This window comes from Lissotriton helveticus, chromosome 4_1 (genome assembly GCF_964261635.1).
Source record: "Lissotriton helveticus chromosome 4_1, aLisHel1.1, whole genome shotgun sequence".
In the NCBI taxonomy this organism is placed as follows: domain Eukaryota; kingdom Metazoa; phylum Chordata; class Amphibia; order Caudata; family Salamandridae; genus Lissotriton; species Lissotriton helveticus.
The window spans coordinates 287,861,209-287,878,766 of record NC_136063.1 but is presented as its reverse complement, the minus strand read 5'-3'; the positions used below and the strand labels follow the sequence as shown (position 1 = coordinate 287,878,766).

Below are 17,558 nucleotides of genomic sequence, written 5' to 3'. Positions count from 1 at the left end.
TAGACAGTACACGGGCTGGATTACACTTACTCCCCCTCCCCACCCCGCCCGGCTCGGTACCTCCGCCAAGGCCCCCATATCCTCTTCCACTTCTTTATGCATCCCCTGGACTTGTATATCGTTTACTCAGCCCTCTGACGCCTGTCCAGATCTCGCAGCCATTGGTCCCATTGCGGGGGCGCCTGCGCCCCCCAGCAACTGGCGATGTTGCGTTTCGCCACCCCGGCTGCCATGGCCAGCCAAATCTCATTATACCTGGACCAGTCCGTGGGCCCTTTAATCATAAGTAAGAGCCACCTAGGCTCCACCGGGACCGGCGAACCCACCACTGTTGCCATTGTGTGTACCACTTTAGTCCAGAAGGGCACTATGTTCGGGCATTCCCAGAGAATATGGTAGAATGTCCACTCTCCCTGACAGCCCCTCGCACAAAGCGGGGACAGGCTCTTGCCTCACGAGAACAGGTGTGTATGCGGGTAATACACCCCATGCAAAATCTTTAATTGAACGAGGCGGAACCTGGTCCGAATTGCAATTTCACGGGACTTTGCAGGGCCTCCTGCCAATCCTCTTCCTCTAGTTCTCCAATATCTCTCTCCCATCTCTCCTGAAGAGACACCAGCAGGTTAAGCATGTTATTTATGAGCTTTCGATAGATGGTTGCCATGGGCTTTTCAGGAATGGGATCAAGGAGGAGCCTGTCTTCCATGGGAGAATATTCTGGGATCGAAGTGTCGGAGTGTATGCGTGAGCGCAGGGCATGTGCGAGGCGCAGCTAGTGGTAGTGTTGGGAGTCGTGCAGCTGGTATTCTCGTTGGAGGTAGTCAAAGGATCTAGGGGCATTCCCTTTCCATACATCATCCAGGTACTCAATCCCAATTAATTTCCACCCCTTAAAGCCTGTCAGCCTCCTCACCTTCGCTAGCTGGTCTCCAAGCCATAGAGGGGTCCTGCCCGTTAAGGTGCCTATCCACCCCAGGAATTTATTGGCCTCCCGCCAACATTGGAGCACGACCCCCGTGTTCGAGGGGAGCTCCCTGAGCAGCCATCACTAATAAAGAAGCGGCTCATAGTTACCACCCGGCATCGCATATCTATCAATTCGGTACGCTGGCTCTGAGCTCGACGCACAGACCCAATAGTTGATCACTTGCAGTTGGGAAGCCCAGTAGTATAATTGGACGTCCGGGAGGGCCAGCCCCCCGTTGTATACCCCTCTTGTGAGCTTACGCATCGCTATCCTCGGGTTCCCATCCTCCCATAGTAATGTTTGCACAGCTTGGGATATGCGCCTAACCACCCCGCTCGGAATTGGGTACGGCGTATTTTGTAGGATGTATAGAGGTCGCGGCAGTGCTAACAGCTTAAATACCGGGGCCCGTCCCATCAGGGTGAGAGGCAAGGACCGCCAGTGGGTCATAGCCGACGCCAGCCGCGCCAGATAGGGCTCTATATTTTGGGCGAAGAACTCCGCCCTGTCCCTGGTAATGTACACCCCCAGGTATTTGAATCTGCCCACCACTATCGAGGCCGAGCAGCTCCTCGGGATCCTTGGAGGAGGACCAGAGAGGGGAAAGATGAGAGATTTGGCCCAATTGATCTTATAGCCAGAGTAGCTGCCGAACAGTTCGAAGAGGTGGAGTGCCTGCGCTACGGAGTGGTAAGGTCTGGCCATATAGAGGACGATGTTGTCTGCGTATAACGATATACGCTCCCCCCACTCGTCATTAAGTGCCAGGCCCCAAAAAGACCTGTCCCTCCGAATCCAATGCGCCAGTGGCTCGAGGGCCAGGGCAAAGAGGAGAGGGGACATGGGGCACCCTTGTCTGGTGCCCCTGCACAGGGAAATTGCTCGGGACATCGCCCCATTCACCCTCACCCTTGCCACCGGCTGTTCATACAGCAGGCGCACCCAGCTGCAGAAAACCGGACCGAAGCCCAGACTCTGGAGGACCTGGAATAAGTATGGCCACTCAATGCTATCAAAGGCCATTGAGGCGTCCAGCGCCATCAAGGCCGTTTGAGTGCTGCCCAAATCCTCAGTTATGTATAGGACCCCGTATAACCGTCTCAAATTGTGCAGAGTGCTCCTGCGGGGCATGAAACCCGACTGGTCAACGTGGATCAGGTCCGGCAAAACCGAAAGCAATCTGGTCGCCAAGGCTTTGGCCAATACCTTTGCCTCCACGTTGAGCAGCGAGATAGGTCGATAAGACAAACACTGGTCAGCCGGCTTCCCAGCCTTATGGATGACCACGATCGTTTCTTCTCGGTGATCCGGCGGAAGCGTCCCCACATCCTGAGCCTCAAGGAACATCCGCCACATGGGGTCGATGACCCCATTGGCCTATCTCTTATATATTTCTACTGGGAGCCCATTGGGAACCTGCGCTTTCCTAGCCTGAAGGGAGTTAAGGGTTTCGCCTAGTTCCTCCCACGTGAGGTCAGCTTCCAGACGGTCTGACTGTTCCTGAGACAGTGTGGGCAACGCAAAGTCCAGAAGAAATTCCTCGCATTCCTGCTCCGTCCTGGTGCACACTGGCGTGTAGACCTTATCATAGTATGCCGCAAAAGCCTCCGCTATACCAATGCCGGTAGATACCAAAGACCCAGACTCGTCCTTCACCCCGCCACCCAGGATCTCTCCTTATCCCGGCATTCGAGCCACGCTAGTAATTTCATGCACTTATCACCTGCGTCGTATATCCGGTGCTGCGTGGCTAGGGAGTAGGCTTGGGCCTCACCCTCCGCCAACGATCGAAGCTCCTTTTGCTTGAGGGCGAGCTTATGGCAATGCTTCGGCGAGGGAGTTCCGCTAGTCCACGGCTCCAGCGACTCAACCTCCCTTTCCAATTGCCGAATCTGTAACGATTCTTACTTTTTTTGGGCTCCAATTAGCGCTTGGGCCTGACCTCCCAGGACCGTTTTATAGGCTTCCCACAAAGTGAGGTGGGAGTCGACGGAGCCCCAGTTCTCATCGAAATATAGTTGGGAGCACTCTCGTAATTTGTCAGTTATGGAGTCGTCTCTGAGGCGCCAAGGATCGATCCTAGGGAAGTCTGCCCTGACAGTTGTCGCACCTTTAAGGACTACGCACACCGGAGTGATCAGATATTCCCTGGGTCATGATGCAGGGTTCAGCAAAGTCCCCCATTTGGTCTTCCGTATGAAAATGTGGTTCAATCTGGAGAAGGACCCATGTCTAGAGGAGTAAAAAGTGTATTGCCTTTGGGAGGGGTAGTGCACACGTCATAAGTCGCTAAGACCCATTGCTGTATTAAAGCCCCGGAGGCCATTTCCCCCCTGTTGCAACGCCCCTCTTCCGAGCGGTCTAATTCGGCATCCATAACCACGTTTGTGTCTCCCCCATTACAAGCGTGCCCCGGGAAAGGTCAGAAAGGTGGGTTCCCAATTTTTTAAAAGTGGGGGCATGCGGGCCGGGTGGGATGTAACACGAGGTAAGGACTATTGTCTGCTCCTCCCACTTGGCTGCCACGGACGCCAAACACCCAGAGTCCTCCGTCCATGTATCGGAGATTACTGTAGGTAGGGTGTTGCGGACTAGAATCCCCACTCCTCTGGTGCCAGATGTGAACCCCGAGTGGGCCACCATCTTGTAGCCAAAATGATCTAATGCCCTGCATCTGTTCCCACGAAGATGTGTCTCCTGTAGGAGCACTACATCCGGGGAGTGGCGCTAGACGTGCTGTAGAACCAGTGTCCTTTTAACCCTGTTACCCAACCCATGTACGTTCCACGTCCATATTTTTATTCGTGCCTGTTCACCCATTGCTGTACAGGGGCCTGTGAGACCTCGTATCTATCTCCATCCTTTGCGTGTTACCAAGATGAGACAACCATACATATGAATTAGAGTCACCATGAGCCAAACTTAAACTTCCCCTCAAACCAACCCCCCCACTCCCTAGCCCAAGCCCCCCTCCCTGCCTCACTGCTAAGTGGGCCCCCCAACCATCCACCTATTAAACACGCAGAGTGCCTGTCGCCCCATAAACCCCATGTCCAACAAACAAGGGAACATAAGCCTGCAAGCCGCAGAAAGAGACATACCTAGAGTCGGGATTGCACACCCCATGGTTGGAGCACCTTGGAGGACCCCACCTCCGCCCCCCCCACCCCCTCCATCCCCAACCATTAATGCTGAAAACCTTGTGTATTCACAACTAGTGACTCTGAGGCCCCGATTCGGCCACCATGGAGCAAACCACAGTCCCGGATCGACTGGCCTGGCTCCCAGGGAACATCCCGGCCCATGGAAACGTGCCCCCCCTCTCGTGGAGGAATCACCCCATGCTACCCATGCTGCTGTAGTCACTTATTGGAGGTGTGCTCGTTCTCTCGGGTATCTTGCGGTCGGGTTTGTTTGTTTTGAGCCTCCTGGCAGATGCGGTTGTGGGCTGATCGTTGCAGACATTTTGGCAGCCCACGGTCCGCCATCCCTCCATCCAGTCGCTCGCCTCAGCCGGTGAGTCAAAGAAATACGCTTTCTCACCGTCCAGAATCTTTAATCGCGCGGGGTACAGCATCATATATTTGACTCCTTGGTCCCTGAGGGCTTTCTTGACCCCTTTGAAGGATCTGCGCAAACATTGGACATTGAGTGTGAAGTCCGGGAAGAAGGGAATTGTGGCGTTTTCCAATTGCAAATCTCCGGACACTCGTGATGCCTGCAGGATGGCATCCCGATCCCTATAGCTCAGGATTCTGGCGATGATGGTGCGTGGAGGGGCCCCAGGCCTGGGCCTCCCCTCCAACACACGGTGAGCCCGCTCCACCGAAAAGAAGTTGGATAGGCGCTTCTGCTTAAGATGCTTAAGGTACAAGTCCTCCACAAAGCAGTCAGTCGACGGGCCTCCATTCCCTCCAGGACCACTACAATGCGGATATTGTTGCGTCGTGCCCGACCTTCTTGATCCTCCAGGTGAGCAACAATGTCCGTTTGATTATTGGTGAGTTTGGCGACATGCTCCTCGAGCCTCTTCGTTTTGGACTGTAAGCTCCCAATGCCGCTTTCCGCCTCCGCTACCTTGTCTGACATTTTCCTAAAGTCTGCGCGGAGAAGTTTAACTTCCTCAGTGACCGAGTCCAACTTGGGTTCCATCGTGTCACACATCTCCTTTATGGCCATCATGATATCCTTGAGCGAGGGGTCAGGCCCGTTGTCCTCTGCCCCACTGTGCTGGCTCCCACATTGGTGTCCCTCCTCCTTGCCCATGGCAACGGTATATTTATCGGTGTGGTTTGTTTGGCGTTGCGCGGGCAGCCTGTTGCGCCCCATAGTGTAGACTGCGCCTCAGTAGTCCAATCAGTCCCCTGGCGCTCGGCGAGGAAACCCTACGCTCACGGGCCTCCCAGACTCCCCCGCCTATCGCGGTGTCCTAAAGCCTCTTGTTGCACGGCAAACACCCGGTAAGTATCAGGCTCATCGATCGGGTAGAAGCCCCTCGTCTCGCGTTGGGCCCCAAGGTCAGACAGTAGCCAAGCGACCCGCGTCGCTCTTCAGCCAGACACTAAGGGTTCAATCGCACAGGCATGCGGTCCTAAGTATAATTTAGGCACGGTCTCCCGGCAGCACGGTGCGTGCCACTGTGTGGCCCTTCCACTATAGCACCGCCACCGCGCTCTTGGCCGCTTACTACAGCGCAGTCCTCCACTGGGTTCCGAGATGCTGCTTCTGGCTGATCTGATATGTGCAGATTAGGGCCTCAGGGCCGCCCGCTGGACAGACCATGGCCCCACCCACAGTCCTCTCCACACGCTGGACACAGCCCTGCACCACTCTCGGGCTGACCACTGACTATGATGGGGCCAGACGCAAAACAAATCTCCACATCTGAGGAGCCCCGCCCGTGCACCCCATAAACCAGGCTGGGGGGGGGGGGGCAACACCAGGCCTTCACTTGGCTGGGCCCTCGTGCACCCCAGGATCAGCTAGAACAGTCTCTGTGGGCCCCAAGGCCCCTCACTGTCACCACTCCCGTCTATTGCCACTGAGCCTCGCTGCTGTGCCTGTTGACCCCGCCTACAGCCGGGCCCACTCCATCCCGCAAGGCCGGCCTTGGCGCTTCTGCCGCAAACGCTGCACTGCCTCACTTCGCCCCCGGGCAGGCCTCAAACGCCTAGCGGGCCGTACCAGACAGGGCAGCTTGAACTGCAGGGACACCGGGTCCTCCTCCGGCCAGCGCCTGCCCCTCTTTGCCCACAGCGCTTCACGGTGGAGGCGTCTCTGCACCTAGGCCACCTGCCAGCAACTCAGCAGGTCCCGCCGCCAGTCGCGGGCTTTTAGCTGCGGCGCGCTGCGGGCGCCATTTTCACGTCTCAGGCCATGCAGCCCGGGCCCCCGTGCACTTGCCGGGAACCACTGGCGCTCGTCCCCCGTCGTCTGCCTCAGCTGCAGGAGTTGTCCGAAGCACCTGGCGACGGTGGTAGCTTCGAGCCCCAGCCGCCCGTCAGCAGCTCCCCAGGCCCCGCCACCAGTCACGGACGTCTAGCGGCGGCGCTCTGAGGCAGCTGGCGCCATTTTCTTATTGCAGGATGTTTAGCCCAGCGCAACTAACAACGGCTGACGAACACTTGAAATCAGCCCTTCATGCCTCCAACTGCTACCCGCCAGCGCTACTCCACAACACGAGCCGGTAGGTGTCCTCACAGTGTCGGATGATAACGGATTGCGGGTGTTTTGCTGTGATCTGCCTAGTGTGCGGCCATCTTCCTTGGCTGCAGGCCACGCCCCCCGAAATCAAACCACATTTGAAAGACTACAAGCTTCCCAATTAAAGTTCGATTTTTGTATATTTTGTGTTTGTAAATTAACTATAAAACATAATTTATTCATCTGGTTAATGTACACGTTTCTGCATTTTTGTGCATTGTTTTGGTGTTAAAATCGTTGAAAATGCTTAGGTCCCCACCTTCCAGGAGTGATTCAGTGGGTGTCTATAAACATCAAAAGATAAAGAACCATTGGCCTGGATGAATATGGTGCGGTTAAGCCGTTAGAGTGGTTAGGAAACATTATGGTACATTGATCAATTTCTCCTGTTTTGGATTCAGGTTCTGTAGGCCTGCATTGCAATGTGATTTCACAATTGACTTTTTGATGATTTTAAGGCTGCCTCAAAGCGAAGTGATTGTAACTTACTGGAAATGCATTCTCCATTTTTGCTACAAAAAAGATAATTTTGGTTTTATTTGCTATGGGGACTAAATGTTTTGTTGCAAGGAAAAGAAAATTACATTCTAGGTGTTATATTGTAATATTTCTCAAATCAGACACCATTTGGACATAATGGTGTGTTAGGAGCATTGTACCTACCTTCAAAGACAAGTCATAATACTTTATTTCACTGAATGGAGTCAATGAATGTTTTAACCAACACTCTTCCCCCAAGAAAAGAACAGACCTTTCAACTTATAGGATAATAATACAAATCCACACAACTGAGATTTATATTTACAGAAATTGAATTTATATGTAAAACACTAAAGCTACACTTTCTTTTCAAGAATAATCAAAACTAAATAACATTATGCTGATGGAAAATATATGCACAATTGAAAACTAGTAGTTGAATGATACCTGTAGCTCTTTCACAATCATAAAGCAAAGTAGTCTGTCCAATCCATTCAGGCCAAAGGTCCCCAGGGAGTCTTGGATTTCTGAGAAAAGACGTCCGCTGGTAACTTCTTGATGAGTTTTCATATCATACCATGTGCTCATTTGGTCAATGTAACAAGTGGCTCTAAGGAAATAACCATAATACACATTTTTACACAAGCTTTAATACAAAAAAAGGGATAAAATGTAGCTAATTCTCAGGGACTTACTTGGGATCTGTAATCCTCAGTATTTCCCGGGAGAGGCGGCCGATGAATGTTATAGATTCATCCACAGGTGGGAATTTAGGGATAGGAATATGAGTAGACTGATAAATACTTTCCCAATCTTGAATCTGAAAGAAACCCAAAGAGAAACAGTAATAAATAATGGCATTTTACCTGACTCCTCCTCTATCAAAATAACCAATAACTATTTATACGACAAAATACAAATATTACAGTCTATTTTGAAGTTCCCAAAGCAACACAGACCACTGAAAGTTCAATTAAAGAAAAAGGCCTGGTCATGCACTGGAACAGGAATTTTGCTCACTGCACTATGCACCAAGACCACAATGGAATCCAGGTCAGTTTGTTCACATTGGGCACCAGCATGCTGTGGGAGAGCTTAGTAACAAGTGCAGGTGTGGCTTTGATTCTTTGACTATTGTATATTTTTAAAAACATAGTTACTCTTTTCTCGTCAACCCATTTAGGTGGAGTTCATGTCAGTGGGCCCACAACCTCAAAACCGTAAACATGTTGGTGGTATTAATGCAACTAAGAGGAAAGAGTTTAAAAACTCAGTTCTCTAGAATGTATTTCCCATTTTTAAACCTTAACAAGAGGTAGAAATTGAAAAATTAAGTGGTGATCAGCACAGATCCTAGTTATTGGCAGGGCACAGTTAACTAATATCACCTTCATGAAGTTTGGGCCACATCCACATTTTGTAATACCATCTAGCTAAATCTCAATCTACTTGCCCAATAAAAAGGAACTCTAACACATGCTTTAATAGATTACATTAATGAAACACCTTTTTTAATGGAATCAATACCTTTGTTCTAAGGAAGTTATTGCACTCTTGCTCCACGTTGTAATTGATAATTCTGGACACTTCTTCCTGCCAAATCTTCAGCCCATAAATACTGACATAATCTTGAATATATTCAAAGGAACGGTGGAATCCATCCATGGTAGCAGCCATATCTTTGAGCTTAGGCATTAGTTCGCTAGACTGCAAAAAAGAATAGTTTAAGAAAAAAAGATCATACCCTCTGATTATTTGAATATTTTATGACTATATGTGACAATATGTCATCATGTTGTTTTTTTTTAACACATACGCAGATTGGATTTAGAATGGTACAAATTGTTAAACTATAGACAATGATTCCTTGGAAATGCTACAACCAAAAAAGCTACGTCCTTACTGCCTGATCAGCTATAAACTCGAATCCACATCCTTCTGGTAAAGAGGAGTCGAGTATTTTATATTTTATGTGCCACAAGTGAGGGACACACTTGTTATTGACAACAGCAGGGAACCAAATGTAGTAGCCCCAAGAAAGAAAATGAAAAGCAAGTTTGCATATTTTAAATCTTGTGAGAAAAAAGACTCAGTTTTAATGGAGAAAAAACCCTACCTCTGCACTACTTTGGAAGAACAAACCAATAGCACCACTGTCCACAATGTATCTAATGTAACACAGTTGCTGTTCTTCTCTCAGCAAACCTTTCAAGATCATGAGAACCTGCACTTGTATTATTTTGCCACTTTGCTCTGAAATGTCTCTCAAAACTCAAAATAGAAAGAGTTGGCTGAATAGAACATTCCTATCCATCAAGGGAGGTATTCACACCACAAATAAAATAAATAAGTAAATGGATAACCACAGATATTGTAGTGAATGTGGTAAAAGATGGAAAGCTGGTCTGTATAATAGTCTTGCACATTAAGAGAATGCAAGAACACACTGGAAGATACCTTTGCTTTAGGGTTAAATATCAGACCCTTGTGGAGAGCAAGAGCAACTCGTTTAACAAGCTCCTTCCTGATCCCATCTTCTAACAGCTGCTTCGGGTCCACCTGAAATAACGTATGGAATTAAGGTTACAAATATGAAGAAGTATTTTGTTCAAGTACAACCATACATCAACTGAATTTTTACGTTATGTGCAATAAAAAGGAGGGTAAAACTTTAAAAACATTTTTGTGCAGAGTATCAACATTCTGAAAATCAACTCAATGAGGAAGGCTTTTGGGATCTGTTTTTTCAATAACAGAACAATTTAATCCCAGTGCCAAGCAGCTGCAAGGTGAACATGTACTCTACAGATGCATTAATAGATCATTACATGTGTTGCATTACAACAAGGGTAAACGAAGAAATTGGCCAACTACAGTAACAAAGGAAGGTTGATTATCAAAGCTATTTATTGTGCAGATGTTTTAGGTAAAAACGAATTGGATATAAATTATAAGGAACCACTGCAGAAATATATGGACACAAGTGATGCTTCAGAAGCCACAGCCTAACCTCATTTATTTTAACATTGATGATACAAGTTGCAGGAAACCAAATTGTTGAATTTAAGAGAAGAAATTCTGGCACACAAGAGACATTTTGGGCACAATATCTTCAAAAGAATATATTCGCAATGAGAAGCCATGAGCACAATTTTGAACGTCTCAGTGAGGAAGAATAGGCTCTTCCACTGGCATATTGATGGGTTGTGTGTCTGAATGGGAATTGGAAACATATGTAGCTGTATTGGATGAGGAGAAAAGTGTGACCCTCTCAAACATGTACACATCTGAACCACGAGCTTTGTAGTAGTCCACATTTTAAGCAAATAATTAAGCATCATTAAGAAGAAAATATTTCTTACACATAAACACAGCTGTCCCACACACCGTATATGGAAGCATTACCTTGATTATACCAACCAAAGTAGTTTTCATCATTAGAATCCCTTCAGTAAAAACTGAGATGGCGTGAGTGAGCCTGGCAACCTATTTGAGCAAACACAAGGAAGAGAAGCATCATCAGTCAATACCCAATTGATCTGATCCATTCCAAGTACAGTGCTTTAATGGGTGTTTATGAGGCTATGTTTAGGACTTGCTGAATACCACTGATTAATAGAGGTAAAATACCTAAGGAAATATCGGATTTTGTATGGCATGCGCACAGTCTATGGATGCATGTATATGGTATTTGTATGCCGTAAACCACGCCAAAATGCAGAATACAATACATATCAAGCATGGCTAAATGTTTTTCACAATACATGTACACTGAAAGGTGTCCGTAGAGTGTGCTTTTTATGTTTTTGAAACGGTCTCATCTACATCTTTTCTTTAACTTAGAGGGTCTGCTCCCTCAATGTCCCACACTTTTTCCTAATATTTCAAAGCTTCAGTCTTCAGATCTCTTTATAGGACCTCCCTCAAGATATGTTCTGTACTTAAGGCAGTAACCAGAATGATGGCATTTGGAAATCCAGTATATAGCATACCATCAAAACGACACATCTAGGCATGTCAACACATATTCATATAAGAATCCAAGTGGACTCAAACTGTTCTGGTGCCCGAGTCAGAAATCCTCCGACAGCGCCCCAATTCCTAGGTATGCTTCGGCAGGTTCCTTTACCTCGTAGATTGAGCCCTGATAAACAAGTACATGATGGTATCTTTAGGGAGAGGAAATCCCCTAACTCGCTTTCTCTTCGATTTCAAGAAGTCCATTCAGAGGTGAAGTCCAATCTTTAAAGTAACTGTTTTCAGGCGGGCTATCTTCACTATGGAACCCCATGTGGTGCTACATATCTTCAAAGCGGAGAGTGGCTAATCAACATAAAAGAGCATTCCTGTATTAAGGGTGCCCATTAGTGTGTTTTTGGGACACCATAAGACTCTTGTTCTGGTTTCCAGTAAAGAAGAAATTGAGTCTACTAGGCAAAACTGAACAGGGGCAACATTTGCCATTTTTCTTTGAATATATATAAAACATGTGCTTCATTTAAGTTTGAAATTTGATTTTTTGTTTATTTTTTATTTTTCTCATTTTTAAAAGGGGTGTTTCTATCTTGTTGGCCTCAGCATACCCCAATTGTTCTCTGTCTCCTTTCTTTTCATCAACTCCCTTTCTTATTCTATTTATTTGCCCTTCTAGCACTTTTAGTCTATAACTCCCCATTCATCCCACTCACGCTTTTTCACACTGCCCCCAACTTCTCACCCCAGGGGGAGGAAAGAAAAAGAACACCTTGAAATTTGGGATTTCCAAACTTACTGTGTCTTTCTGACGAAATGTTCCCTGAATAACCATTTGTTTCTTCTATTGTGGCACACTAACAAAGATGCCTTTAGTCAATAATTATTACTTAATTTACAGAACATCATTGGGACTTATTTTTGGGTACCCATGAATAACTATTTATTAATCACACCCTGTAATTTATTATATTATTATCATAAACACAATACATTCTCGATCATCAGCACAAATAATTATGGTATAGCCCCCGACTCAGACAAGCCCCATAAGTAGAAGGCCTCAACAACTGAGGTAGAGGGAAAATGACCGACCCAAACTCCTTACCAAAAAGACCTGAAGATACGCCTTACTGAGTTACATAAAATGATCAGGGATCGCAACATTAGCATTTATAAACAATATTCAGTCCATGGGAAAGAGTTGCAATGAACGAATATGACATCTCCAGTTTAAGTCGAGACCTGATGGCCTCTCAATCCTCGCTTGGAGTTTGTACAAGACTATACAAAACTCTTCAGGTCTATCCTAATTATGGAACAGAACAGAGTGGGCACAGAGTGGGGCTACTGAGGGATGGCCCCCAGGCACATCCTCATGAAATCTTGACGAAGGTGGGGTCCGGTCAGCCGAAGGACAGAATCATCAGGGAAGCAAATTAAATGGACACTCTTTTGAGAAAGCACAGGATCTCTCGCAAAACACCCTCAATACACAACATGCACTGTTTCCTATTGCTATTTTTGACAGTTTTACACACATTACAACTTGGTCAAATTGATTTTTTTAAGCACTGGGCAATTAAGTGATTTGCCCAGAATCACACGACGCCGGGACTCAAATCTGGTTCCCAGTTCCAAAGTAAGAAGCTCTGGCCACTAAAGAGGAGACAGACCTGCAATAGAAGGACCTTTCAATTTGCCCTGTGGCTCTAGCTTAACTATAAGGCACCCACAATATGCACTGTAGATGAAAGCTTCGAAATCTTATTGGATAGCTCCCAAACAACATTGCCCCAGAAGTCACAAGAAAAGGCAGAGACAGCTCCAGAGAAGTGGGAGAGACTCAACCATGAAGAACGCTCACCAAAATGCTTGAACATTATATCCATATGTGACAAACTGCTGCTGAGGCTTTGGGGAAAAACAAGGAGGGACTGTCTGCTCTATGACATATTTTACAGTAGGAGTTTTTATACACAAAGCCTGTGAGGTGGAGGTATGGGATGGTCCAGGAGAGTGGTTGGCCAAGACGTGCCTCCCCAATACATCAAGGATGTATCTAACCTTGGCCTGAGCGAGGCTGATGGTTGATAGGCATACCGAACGATCTTTGATATTTAGGTTAAGGATGTTGTAAGGGAATAGGGTTGGGTGGGAGGGTTGGGTCACTCACAGACCTCGAATATCAGGAAGGAAGTCTCCATAAGTACCTTTTGAGAGCAATCGCCTAGACTAGGTAGATCACTGATAATCAAGTGATTGAGAGCAATCGCCTAGACTAGGTAGATGACTGATAACCAAGTGATTGAGAGCAATCGCCTAGACTAGGTAGATCACTGATAATCAAGCGATCTGGTATATTGTCATCCTGGTGAAAGTATTCGCAAGTAATATCAAGAGGTTGCATTCCCCCATTAAGCACCACAAAATGTAGAGGGCAGCTCAGGACTGAAAACATTTTTCAGTGAGATTGGCTCAGTTTGTCCTGTGCAATCATATAAATGAAAAGAGGTGAAACTCCAATCTAGGATAATTAGTCTTTTAGGTTAAAGGGACTCCATTCAAATCCACGGTCCTAGTATCATGTTTCCATTTCTTTATTCAGTACACCCTCTCATCGGTTGCAAATGTACTGCCTCCTGATCCCGTGTTCAACATGGGTCTTATTTTCTGCTTCTGCTCTCCAAACCCCAATGCATCTGCTATTGCATCCTTTATCTTCACCCATCTTGGATTCATGCTGCTGCTTTGTTGTGTGATGCAGGTCTTGTCTATTTGCTATGTGCCAGTACTCTGTAATTAATTTCCAGCATCCGATGGACAGCATCTGAGGCCACTGCAAGTGTACAAACCAGGATCATACTCTGAGGCGAGCAGCAGCGTGAAATCAAGCAACTGCATTGTAAACCCCATCATTAAGTCACATACAAAAAGCCCCAATTGGCCTCGTGTACTGGCCCTTACTCATGTCACCCAGATGAACTACAATACGAGATCAGCCTGCAGGAGATTATATACAAGACAGAAGACTTGCCTCACACACTTCTCTGTACTACTGATGGTAGGAATTCAGCCACCTAGCTGCAAATTTGGATTTGAACTAGCTTCATCCTTTTTATTTTCTTAAAAACGAGGTACCTTCAATGTTTGATTTGGTATGCCCTTTAAAAATATAGTACAAATGTAGGCAGGTTTTTCTACCGCCCCCTCTCCCACTCCTGCCTTCACTCATTAAGCCTACATTGCATCTACATCGTCCCCTACCTGACTTGCCCAGGTAATTTTAAATAAACATGGGTTTTAACAGTTGCTTCAGTGGCTAGGGAACCCAAACACCACTGTCTCACCCATGTTTTGCGCAGAGGTTGCTACGCCACATTTTCATGCGTCATCATTCATGTCTGTACATTTTTCAATTAAGCTTTATTATATTAGGAAATCCATGTTTACTTGAATTCCATATGTTTACTTGATAAAGCCCATAGTGCTACCACTGCAAGGGTGAACACATTTTGGCTGGAAATCTTGGTATATACAACTTAAATATTTTAATGTGCACAAATGGAACTGGAACATCTTGATGAATTAAACTGGCTGGGACTTTCTGAATTGCATAATATGAAAGTAGAAGAAATCCTGTCACGAAAAAAAAATCAATGGATATGGAAGGCTGACTTGTCTTAAAAAAAAAAGATTTTGTTTTTATGATGAGACTCATTTTCCACCTAATACTTGCCTCAATAATTCTTTTTAATCTCTATCAACTACTACTGAATTTCATTGGGTAGCACTGTCTCTAGATGTAATTTGTGTTCAGATTTCCTAATTGACTCAGGCAATACTAAGCACCACTGTCTGCTCCCACCCCATGTTTTCTCAAATAGGAAAAAAATAAGCAGCAGTTGTTCCTTTATTAGGTATAGCCTGTTCAAAAAAGGACTCTCATTTGAGAATGCATTTGTTCCTAATAGGCCACAATTATCCCATTTGCACCCAATTGCAGAGGGTCACAAAGAGCAATCTGACAGAATTGATATTCAATAGGCAAGTGGATCTGCAATGTCCTGCAAAAAGGCTATTTGTGATGAGACTTCTTTTAAAATAGATCACAAACCAGATGGCGTTGAATATGCACATAGTGATTTGTGAATAGCTGTTATTACATTGGGTCCCAAGTATCATTCAGGTTGGCATGTTTGACTTTATGCACTACAAGCAACTAACCCGAAGACTTCTTGCCTAGATGATCAATTAATTGGAAGAGGTCAGCAATAAGCAGCCGATGGCTCTCTCCAGTCTTCCAGACACGTGTGCACCAATTTAACAGAGACAACGGTTGTGTTTAATGGCCCTAGCATCTGCAACAATTTTTCACTAGCCATTATTTGTTTCTTCCTCTATGAAAACACACCGTAACCTGTACACTTAATTCACTACCAAAACATAAGTGTTATATTTGTACAAAATTGTGTTATACATTTTCATACATTAGGTATTCTTTATCTTGTCTAATTACATGTTTAGAATGTGAATGCAAAAGGATTATGGACCTGCTACAATAATGAAGGGGACTGTAATATTTATATGAACCTTCTGAAAACATTAGGTCTGAAACACGCTTGTATCGCTATCTGAATAACCCTTCCTGCTTCAGACTGTGCTATTGCAAAGAACACATATTCAAACTGTCTCTGCTGCATCCATCAAGAGATAAAAGAAATGCTTACTTCACTACAAGAAAGCAAAAAGTATTTATTTTACAACTAATTATCTTTTTTAGTTTTACGAAAAAAACCAAGACCGGACAGTTTTTACAGTACACGTCTCATCATCACCAAATATAACAAAACACATAAGAGAAATAAAACAGAGTAAAGAATAATTGACTGATAAAAGGCCTACGGCTTTGGAAAATGGACAAGAAAGCTATTCTGTTGGGAAATATTAAAAGAATCTTTACCTCATACCGTGAACCAAGTTGAGCGTAGTCCCTTAACTTGTCCTTGTCCAGACGGGTGGGAACCTCAACAATATTGTGAGTCTGGAGCTTTATGATCTTGGCAAGAGATGTAAACATACTTTCTGGTATGATCTGTAGAACCTTTTTCGAGAAAAAGATTGGGGCCATGAATAGCTTCATAATATTGAAAACATGTGACATTTAGATTACCTGTCCACATTAGAAAGCTACACCTTCCATAGATGTCTTGGTGTTTATTTATATGTTGCATATTTAACATTCTTTAATGCCCCTTTGATTTTAAGAACTTATGGATCCCTTAATGGTGTCTTCCAAGCCAATTACTGCTTTATTCGACAACACAAGTCATAAAAGCATATAGCAAATACAAAACTACTCAGAAAATGCTACCTTTATAGGGCATGATAAAACAACGTAGACTAAAATAAAAGCAATACATTACAAAATGTCATCAGTAAAAGAGATACAAAGTTTGTTAAGAGACTGATTAGACAGCTTCCTCCTCTATTTACATAAAGAAAACAGGTCTAATAGAAATGAATAGTAACAAGTTCCTTTGGGATCTAGAGGGTATATATATATAGGTATGAGGGTGATCGCCACCGCCTTTCTCAGCCAGAACCCACCCGCCAGCGCAACGGACCCCAACGAAGCAGTCCGGAGCTTCACACAGTGGCTGACCGCCTGCGCTGACGACCTCGCACCACTGAAGAACCCTCCCAGCAGACCCAGAAGCAAGAAAGCATCCTGGTTCACCGACGAACTCAAGGACCCCAAGAAGACCTGCCGCACTCTCGAGAAAGCCTGGCTCCTCGACCGGACCACCGACAACATGACCGTCCTCAAACACGCCACCCGCAAGCACCACCAGCTTATCCGCACCACCAAGAAGAAATCCCTGAAGGAACGTCTGGACAACAATACCCACGACAGCAAGGAACTCTTCAGCATCGTCAAGGAATTCTCCAACCCCAGCACCGGCACCAACGACATCACTCCGTCACAAGACCTCTGCGACTCCCTCGCCTCGTTCTTCCACCGCAAGATCGCCAACATCCACAACAGCCTCAGCGCTCCATCCATGCACCCCACCGTCAAACCAACGCCCCCCACCACCACCACCACCACCCTCCGCACCTGGACCACGGTGACCACCGAGGACACAGCCCGCACGATGAACACCATCCACTCCGGATCACCGACCGGCCCCTGCCCACACCACATCTTCAACAGGGCCGACTCCACCATCGCACCCCAACTCCGGAACATCATCAACACCTCCTTCAACACCGCCACCTTCCCGGAGAGCTGGAAGCACGCCGAGCTCAGCGCCCTCCTGAAGAAACCAACAGCGGACCCCACCGACCTCAAAAACTTCCGCCCCATCTCGCTCCTCCCTTTTCCTGCCAAAGTCATCGAGAAGATCGTCAACAGACAGCTGGCCTTCCT

The 17,558-nt window shown here is 46.2% G+C and overlaps 1 protein-coding gene across 2 annotated transcripts in view; it reads right to left on the bottom strand.

Annotated features, from left to right (window-relative positions):
- WASHC5 (WASH complex subunit 5) overlaps positions 1 to 17,558 on the bottom strand; it is a 415,933-nt gene that overhangs the window by 210,367 nt on the left and 188,008 nt on the right. For both annotated transcript variants that reach the window (XM_078686781.1, XM_078686782.1), the window contains 6 exons: positions 16,089 to 16,229; positions 10,559 to 10,639; positions 9,611 to 9,712; positions 8,681 to 8,860; positions 7,849 to 7,973; positions 7,601 to 7,763 (listed from right to left, as the gene is read on the bottom strand). In XM_078686781.1, coding sequence (XP_078542907.1) covers positions 7,601 to 7,763; positions 7,849 to 7,973; positions 8,681 to 8,860; positions 9,611 to 9,712; positions 10,559 to 10,639; positions 16,089 to 16,229 — 792 coding nt within the window. The remainder of the gene's footprint in view (positions 1 to 7,600; positions 7,764 to 7,848; positions 7,974 to 8,680; positions 8,861 to 9,610; positions 9,713 to 10,558; positions 10,640 to 16,088; positions 16,230 to 17,558) is intronic.